The sequence below is a fragment of the Danio rerio genome, chromosome 18, assembly GCF_049306965.1.
Source record: "Danio rerio strain Tuebingen ecotype United States chromosome 18, GRCz12tu, whole genome shotgun sequence".
Lineage (NCBI taxonomy): Eukaryota > Metazoa > Chordata > Actinopteri > Cypriniformes > Danionidae > Danio > Danio rerio.
This window is the reverse complement of record NC_133193.1, coordinates 6,725,025-6,735,000: the sequence shown is the minus strand read 5'-3', so window position 1 is coordinate 6,735,000 and position 9,976 is coordinate 6,725,025. Positions and strand designations below refer to the sequence as shown.

General features: G+C 34.1%; 1 protein-coding gene across 1 annotated transcript in view; it reads right to left on the bottom strand.

Annotated features, from left to right (window-relative positions):
- serpini1 (serpin peptidase inhibitor, clade I (neuroserpin), member 1) overlaps positions 1 to 6,257 on the bottom strand; it is a gene marked incomplete at its 3' end in the record, with an annotated part of 18,525 nt that extends 12,268 nt beyond the window's left edge. Inside the window, 3 exon segments of the mRNA NM_001128692.1 lie at positions 1,289 to 1,483; positions 3,496 to 3,726; positions 5,988 to 6,257. Of these exon segments, the coding sequence (NP_001122164.1) occupies positions 1,289 to 1,483; positions 3,496 to 3,726; positions 5,988 to 6,243 (682 nt within the window). The 5' untranslated portion in view covers positions 6,244 to 6,257.
- Between the last annotated feature and the right edge of the window lie 3,719 nt (positions 6,258 to 9,976).

Sequence of the window (9,976 nt, the reverse complement as noted above, 5' to 3'; positions counted from 1 at the left end):
AAAAATTAAGTTAAAATAAATTAATTTCATCACTTCACTTAAGCTATCAGGCAAGGCAAATTTTCAGTGAATATTTTTTTTTCAAGTAAATAATAATTTTTCTGTGCACTTAAAAAAATTCATTTTGCTGCTCGTTTAAATTACTTATTTTAAATGAGATGAAACAACACAATTCTTAAGCTTTTTTGAGGAAAACTTAATTGTTTTATGTTCAATCCACTTAAATTTGTAAAAATGAGTAAAACCTAATAGATTTGTGTTGGGACAACATGAAGGAATTATATGAAATCCAGAACTTTTGACTGTGTAATGATTTTTTTTTCTGTGGTTCTGTGCTCTGCGGATATCAATTGTCCTCAATTAATCTGTTTTTTTTTAAGGATGATGAAAACCAACCACTGTCTCTGAGTAAAAATACAGTGTTTAATATTTCTCCATTTTCACAGTTCTGACTCTTGCTTTTTCCCCACTCAGTTTGTGCTGCTGTGTTTATAAACTCCTCCAGAGTCCCCCTCCTCCCACATTTACCTTCATCTGTCTTTCTCCTTCTCTTTTTTGTTTGTCAGAGATGAATGAGAGTAACTCACTGCAGTTATTCTGCAGGATCTGAAAAAAACTCACCCATACAGACATAGATATATTCTAGCCTTATCTCAAGAGGAAGCAAAACTATTTTAAGTTTTGTCAGTTTAGTGGCTAATTCATATGGATTCATTCGAGTGCAGTCGTGCAAAAATGTACGGTTTTAAAAAGGAGGCATATCACCAACCTCCGCCCCTACACCCAACTGTCTTTGGGGGATCTTATATGATCGCAAATTATACCAAATGATGTTTAACAAAGCAAGGAAATGTTCACAGTATGTCTGATGATATTTTTTCTTCTGGAGAAAGTCTTTTTTGTTTCATTTCGGCTAGAATAAAAGCAGTTTACAATTTTTTAACACTATTTTAAGGTCAAAATTATCAGCCCCTTTAAGCAATATTTTGGTGATTGTCTACAGAACAAACCATCAATATATAATAATTTGCCTATTTACCTTAACCTGCCTAGTTAACCTAATTAACCTAGTTAAGCCTTTAAATGCCACTTTAAACTGTGTAGAAGTGTCTTAAAAAATATCTAGTCAAATATTATTTACTGTCATCATGACAAAGATAAAATAAATCGTTTATTAGAAACAAGTTATTAAAACTATTATGTTTAGAAATGAGTTGAATAAATCTGCTCTATGTTAACCAGAAATTGGAGAAAAAATAAACAGGGGGGCTAACATACACACACTCACCGTAGTAAAAGTCCCCCTGCTGGTACATCATCAGGGTCTGCACTTCACTGCCGTCGTCTCTGGTGAAGGAGAAAGTTCTGGTGTTTTCTGGCCTGAACTGGTTCTTCCAGCTGCCCCTGAAATAGACCGCATTCACCAGCATGATCATGGTGGAGCTGCTGAAGTCCTCCGCTGACACCAGATTCTGGATTTTGCCTGAAACCACAGACAGAAATCCAGAGTGAAAGATAAACACCACGTCACAATCCTCTCCATCTCAGAAAAGAGAGACGGCATTAAATCATCTCTCTCTGGGGTTTGTGCTGGAATCTGACTAGGATAAAGAATGAAGCCAGAAATAGAAATGGAGATGTCATTATGATGCAGAATATTATGGATCTGCCATTATCTGCTCTCGTGTCCTTCTTCACTAAAGTCACAGTAATTCCTCTTAGCGCCGTCTGGTCATTTTGAATGTAAAAATCACTCTAAATTGGATTTAGAGCTGACTATATTCAATAGCTGAATGACATATTCCTGCACGGGTCAACATTTTGGTGTCCTCATCAAATTAAATTTGAAGTGATTTTTTATGTACAGTTGAAGTTAAAATTTCTGTAATTATAATTATATATACATATATATATATATATTTCCCGAATGGGGCAGCACGGGTTTCTCAGTGGTTAGCACTGTTGCCTCACAGGCAAGAAGGTCGCTGGTTCAAGCCCTGGCTGGGTCAGTTGTCATTTCTGTGTGGAGTTTGCATGTTCTCCCTGTGTTGGTGTGGGTTTCCTGCGGGTGCTCTGGTTTCCCCTTCAGTCCAAACACATGCGCTATAGGTGAATTGAATAAGCTAAATTGACCGTAGAGTATGCGTGTGAATGCGAAAGTGTATGGATGTTTCCCAGTACTGGGTTGAGGCTGGAAGGGCGTCTGCTGCTTAAAACATATGCCGGAACAGTTGGCGGTTCATTCCGCTGTGGCGACCCCTGATAAATAATGGCCCTAATCCAAGTGTAAATGAATGAATTTGTGTTTCCCAATTGATATTTAACAGAGCAAGGAATTTTTTACAGTATTTTTCTTATAATTTTTTTTTCCAATAAAAAACATTCTTTTTCATCCCTACTGTATTTTTTACAGTAAAATTCCAACCACATCTGCCGTCTTTTAACCGAAATTTAGCAGATTTCTTTTTACAGTGTAGCTAAACATTTGCAAAGTGTTACTAAGCTACATTGTTTAGATTTTAGTACTACAAAAACACTGCTGCGCTATTAATGAACGAATATGGTAATTTACTGTCAAATTGAAAAGTTTCTTTTACATTACAAACATGTATTTATTCGTAAAATTTTAACCTCAAGTGCTGTCTTTCATATCGTACATTTTGAGTATTGTGTTCAACAGTGTAGCCAAACATTTTGCAACGTTGCAGAGTGTTACAAAGTGTGGGACAAAGCTGTAGTACTACAAAAAATTGTTGGACAATAAATTTATTAAATATGGTAATTTACTGTAAGATGTTGAAGTTTCTTTTATTACGTTCCTACCATATTTTTATAGTAGAATTTCAATCACAGCAGTCGTCTTTTAACCGAAATTTTGCAGACTTCTTAACAACAGTGTAGCTAAACTTTTGCAAAGTGTAACTAAGCTACGTTGTGAAGATGTTAATACTACAAAAACATTGCTGGACTATAAATGAATGAAATATGGTAATTTACTGTAAAATTTAGAAGTTTCTTTTACATTCCTACCATGTTTTTAATAGTAAAATTTCAACCACAGCTGCTGTCTTTTTACCGTAAATTTTGCGTATTGTGTTCAACAGTGTGGCCAAACACTTTGCAGTGTTACAAAGTGTGAAACAAAGTTATGTTGTGTAGATGTACATAAAAAATTGCTCGACTACAAATTTAAGAAATATATTATTTTATATTATATTTATTTTACAAATATGGTAGGAACATAAAAGAAACCAGCGTTTTATAGTAAAATACCATATTTCATAAATTTGTAGTCCAGCAATTTTTTTTAGTACATCTACACGACATAACTTGAGAACATGCAACCTCCACACAGAAATGCCAACTGACCCTGTCAGCAACCGTCTTGAATGAGGTGACAGTGCTAACCACTGAGACACCATGCCGCCTAAAACTGAAAATGGTTTGAGTAAATAACAGGGACTCGGTCTGGAGTGAAATGTTAATCTGACTTACTCTCTGTGTGGTTGAGCACCCAGGAGTTGATGCGTTCAGCGACGGCTGTGGACTGGCTGAAATCCACCGTCTCCACCTCGGCTCTAAAGTACTTCTTCATGAGCTGCAGGAAGTCTTCATTGAAGTGGACCCCCGACTGCAGGAACAACGAGTTGGCCAGACGGACCACGTACTGCTCCTCATCTGTGGACAGTGCCTGGCTCAGGTTTCTCAGCAATGAGAACTCTTCATCTGGAGCAGGTCAGCAGGACAACACATAAAGTCAGAATTATTAGCACCTTCAAAAATATTATAAAATGTTATACAAAAATTATACCTTCAAAAATATTTTACAGTTTAAAAAATGATAACCGTCACTAGAATCAGTTTCCTATTGAAAATACAATTACAATTGCCTTTTTATTGTAACATAATACAATAAATACAATAATGTTGCTTTTACAGCAAAAGGAATAAGAACTCAGGTAACAACAAAAGGACGTTTTGACTAATGCGCATGTGGTGCTGTGGATAAACTTAAATCGGGACACCAACAGAGAGCAAACAACTTGCGTTTTTAATGTAACCTCAAGCAATATTCATGAGTGGTGACGGCGCAAAGAAATATTTCTTTTCAAATATTTCCCAAATGATGTTTAACAGAGCCTGGAAATTTTCACAGTATGTCTGATAATATTCTTTTTGTTGTGGACAAAGTCTTATTTGTTTTATTTTGGCTTATTCGGGGGGTCTAATGTTAAAATATACAGTTAAAGTTAGAATAATTAGCCCCCCTTTAAATTATTATTATTTTTAAAAAATATTTACCAAATCATTTGTAAGGAAATTTTCACTGTATGTTTGATAATATTTTTTCTTCTGGAGAAAGTCTTATTTGTTTTATTTCGCCTAGAATAAAAGCAGTTTTTAAATTTTTTAAAAACATTTTAAGGTCAAAATTATTAGGCCCTTTAAGCTATATTTTTTTCGACAGTCTCTTTCTGTTTAACCGAGACACATTTCTAAATATAATAGTTTTAATAACTCATTTCTAATAACTGATTTATTTTATCTTTGCCACGATGACAGTAAATAATATTTAACTAGATATTTTTCAAGACATTTTTACAGCTTAAAGTGATATTTAAAGGTTTAACTAGGTTAATTAGGTTAACTAGGCAGGATAGGGTAATTAATTATTGTATAACGATGTTTTTTTCTGTAGATCGAAACAAAATATAGCCTAAAGGGGCTAGTAATTTTGTCCTTAAAATGGTGTTTAAAAAGTTAAAAAATGCTTTTTTTCTAGCCTAAATTAAGCAAATAAGACTTTCTCCAGAAGAAAAATCATTATCAGACATACTGTGAAAATTTCCTTGCTCTGTTAAACATCATTTGGGAAATATTTAAAAAAGAAAAAAAAAATCAAAGGGGCCTAATATCTCTGACTTTAACGGTGTGGGTGGGGTAGACATTGGGGAGGGGTAGACATTAATAAAATACAATTAATGGGTATTTTAATAAATAAAATAAACAAAATTCTCGTTATATTACAGTTTATACAGTACTGTGAGGGTGGGGTTTACGGTTGGGGTAGGATAAATGTAAATAAAATCAAATTTAAAAGATAATTTAATAAATTCTATAAATAATTCTCGTTGCATCACTGTTTACTGTAAAAAATGCAGGGTTCCACACAATTCATTCAAGTTATCCCAACACAAATCAATCGAAGTTAACTTAACACTTTTAACAAATTTATGTGGATTAAAGTTGTCCCAATGAAATCTCAAGATTTGTGTTGTTTCAGCTCATTTTAATTAAGTAGTTTGAAATATTTTTTGGAGTGTGCATTACTGTGACGGTTGGGATAGGGGTAGACATTTGTAAAATACAATTAATGATTAATTGAATAAATAATATAAATAGGTGACAGTTTTGTTTGTTTGACTGATTTTTTGTTTCTTTCTTTTATCTAATTATAAATATCTGTATCATAACTATAAACAAGACAAACACAGGTCACATACAGTAGTTCTTTACAGTATTTTAACCTAAAATGGTCTTAAACTGAACTTTGTAAAACCTCCAGTTATGCTTAAACTAATACCTAGATTTTTTTGTGTGCTTTAAATCCAACATTGCAATCTTATAATCAGACCTGTCACAGACATTTGCAATGCCTAATAAAAGTTAAATTCAGCAACATGTTAGTTTAGGTCATCATTAACTATACTATCAAACCATTAAGTACTACTTTAATATCTACAATAGTTCTGTTTATTAAGAGTTAGTAAGGGAAAAGTGGGGTTTAGGTTTTGGGTAGGATTAAGGACGTATAATAAGATCATACTTTAATGAACAGTTAATAACTTAATAATCTGCAAGTAATCCAGTAATATATAGCACGAATTGTGAACCAAAATGTTACCAAAAAAATAGTAAGAAAAGTGTGCGGTCGTTGTTCTGGCAAATTGAGCATTTACTATACGTTTGACATCAGATGACTGCACCTTCTCTGAAGTGACTGTAGCCCACGGCCTGTCTGATCTCCTGTAAAGAGGAGCCGCGGGCGCCCAGCTCCACCATGCCCAGAGCCAGAGCCACGCTGAGCGGAGAGAAGATGATGTTCTCCTCCCCGCTGCTGATCTGGAGCTGGTGGTAGAGGCGGACGGAGAACTCTGCCGTCACGTCTTCGGGAACGTCTGACGCCTGACAAAAGCATCCACGCAGGAGCAGCAGCGGTGGCAACACAACCAGCAGCAGCATGATGGAGGACCAGCTGAAAGAGACGAGGAAAGAAGAACTATTGAATCATTTTAAAATCAATTATTAGCCTCTTTTTAGGCAGTATGTTTTTCGATTGTCTACAGTGCAAACCATCATTATACAATGACTTGCCTAATTAGCCTAACTAGTTTAATTAACCTAGGTAATGGGCTATATGCACACAGACTTTTATTATTCCGACAGCCAGCCCAACAGCTTCCTGTGAACTGTCTTTCCATTACAAAACTGAACGGTTTAAGGTCTGATTTCTTTAAAAAGATGTTGCCTGATTGATAAGTAGGTCTCAGACCCGTTAAGTTCCATTTCAACCTGCCATGTGTTTAAAATATGAACATTTATATTAGTTACATTTGTTTTTAATGGACTTTCTGCACTCGCCTGGTGCTCCTGATGGTGCTAGAGTTTAAATGATCTATCATCCCGTTTCATGCTTGAACAACTAAATGAATGCTTAAATATATTAGCTGATTTTATTTTAATTATATCACAATGTCGATGCTGTGAAAAGAAACTTAAAAGAATTTTAAATAGTCACATTAACCTTTCACCAGAAGTTTACCGTTGGCTGAAGAACACTAGCTGTGCTTATAGCCCGTTGCCTGTTAAGCTGAGTATCTAATATCAGTACTATTACTGTCATCGTCGCAAAGGTAAAATAAACAGTTATTAAATATTAGTTATTAAAACTATCATGTTTAGAAATATGTTTAAAAAAATCATCTTTCCATTAAACAGAAATTGGGGACTACCGGTCAAAAGTTTGGGGTTGTTTTTTTTTTCATGTTTTTTTTTTAATAAAATTATTCTGTTTATCAAGGCAGAATTTTTTAAATGCAAAAAAAGTTAAATTGTTATATTGTTCTTCATTAAATATCTATTTATTACTTATTTGTCCAGTCATTATTGCTTTTATTACTATTACCATTAATAATAATAATAATAATAATAATAATAATAATAATAATAATAATTAATATTAGAGTGATTTCTGAAGGACCATGTGACTCTGAAGACTGGAAGCTGAAAATTCATCATTAAAATCTCTGGAATAAATGATTAAATTAAATGATAAACTACTTTTGAACTGTTATTTTATAGTGCAATAACATTTCACAATTTTACAATTTGTACTGTATTTTTGATTAAATAAATGCAGCCTTGATGAGCAGGAGAAGCGTATTTAAAATTTTTTTGACCCCAAACTTTTGACCGGTAGTGTACATAATTCAGGAGGGCTAATAGTTCTGACTTCAACTATAGTTAGTCGAAACCAATAATCAAAACCAGTATTGTAGACGATTAACCATGTGTACATTCTAAGAATGTTACATTTTAATTAATAATTAATTACCAAATCACCTGTTTAAAACAGGTCACTAGTTTGTTTGTTTTTTTTTTTTTTTTTTTTACATCAAATTAGTTTTACTGCTATTCAACAAGGTGGCATGGTGGCTCAGTGGTTAGCACTGTCACCTCACAGCAAGAACGTTGCTGGTTCAAGTCCCGGGTGGGCCAGTTGGTATTTCTGTGTAGAGTCTCCATGTTCTTCCTATGTTGGTGTGGATTTCCTCTAGTTGTTCCGGTTTCCCCCACAGTCCAAAGACTTGTGCTATGGGTGAATTGTATGAACTGAATTAGCCGTAGTGTATGGGTGTGTGTGTGAATGAGTGTGTATGGGTGTTTCCCAGTGCTTGGTTGCAAGTGGTAAAACATATGCTGGATAAGTTGGCGGTTCATTCCACTGTGGCAACTTTTGAAATGTAGACTAAGCTGAAGGAAGTTGTATGAATGAATGCCATTCAACAATGAGTGCGTTTACATGGACCGCAATAATCCAATTTTAATATGATGAAGACAATACTCTGATAAAGAGTCTACCATGTAAACAGAGATTTTTGTTTAATTTAATCCAACTAAACTCATAATCGAACCAAACAGAAATAGAATTAAGACATGGAGTATGATTTTAGTCGCATTATTGAAGTGAAATACAGACATGTAAACAGCTTAATCAAATTATTACCGTCGTGTAGGATTTTTGCCGCATTTTGCGACAGGATAGTCTATACAAACAGGGTATCTTCCGTCCATTCCATATCAGTTTTCAAACAAAAAAAAGGAAAACTAAGAAAACTTAGTTTATACATATATATTAATTATAAATATAAATATAATTAAATAATATTTTATATATATATATATATATATATATATATATATATATATATATATATATATATATATATATATATATATATAAATAATTAAATATATAATTAAATAAAAATAATTAAAATCCTGGGTATGGTTCGCAGAGGGCTCTTATTTTGAGGGCTACATCACAAGCTGACTAATCAGAGGAAAATAGCGTTTTAGCACCGCCTACATGTGTATAATAAATTTTAAAGTTGTTTTTCTGTTTTCCAGCCCCAAATTAAATAAAAAAAAAAAAAAAACAATCGGGCCAAAATCCTGTTTTTTGTAGTTTTTTTTTGTGAGCAAAAGAAAAAGAAAAGAAAAAAAATTTCTTTCTTAATTTTCTTTTTTTTAAGAAAACAGGTATGGAATGGACGGAAGATACCCTGATTCTATACACATGGCTGACATTTTTCTCTGCACCTATTGAGTCAGTGAAGGACCACAGACTCCAGCATCACAAAATGCGGAAGTTTTTTTCCCATCTGCAAATTTTATTAAAACAACACTCTTCCAGCAGGTCATACGCTCATCCAATATCTCGTTTGTCAAGGGGGGCATGCATCAAATGTTCCTGAATGAAAGTGAAAGTGCCAAACTGCAGTAAAAGTTGACAAATTAAAAACGAATCACCCAAAATTACATGAAACATGATGCAATGACGCTAATCAATCTATGTGCTATAACATGTAAAACGGGATCATGAAAAGAACATTCAAAAAGCAACTCATGTAAACACCTTAATCTTAATATTGTCTTATTCAGATTAAGGCAAATAATTTGATTACTGATGTCCATGTAAACATAGTCAATGAGAGTACATGAGAGAATTACATTGTGTTTCTCTTCAAATGGTTACTGGTGCAGCTCTGCATTAATGTACGGAATTTGAATAGAACAGAAGTCTGCTGCATTATTGAGGTAAAACAGGTTCCACAGAGGGTTAATGCGTCTGTTTCTCTCTGACTGCACCACCATACCTGCTCACACACATTCAGCAACACTGATTTAGCTCTACCTTCAGCCTGGAGTGCCTCAGTCTCTCTGCTTCAGCCGTTGCCTGGCAACAGTGTTTTCCACACAAACAAAGAATGCAGGGGAGAATGTGGCCTTGTGCCATTGTGCGATGGAGAGGGAGAGAGAGAATGAGTGTGTGGACAGGTTGGGCTGAAGTATGTGTGTGTGTGTTTGTTTACTAAAAATATATATTTTTGCTGCATGTTTAAACTACTTATTAAAAATCAGATGAAACAACACAATTTTTGCCATTTTTTGGGACAACTAAGTAGTTTTAAGTTCAATCTACTTGAATTTGTTGTTGACTGGAGGCTTTTGGAAAACGATGCATTTTAGTCATGTGACCAATTCATGATTAAACTACGGTTGTTGCTAGATCAGATACGGTTGTGGCCAGAAGTTATCACGAATTATTTATAATTTCCCATCAATTGTATTTTATTAACGTCCACCCCTCCCCCAACCCTAAACCCAACCATCACAGTAATGTAAAAACAGT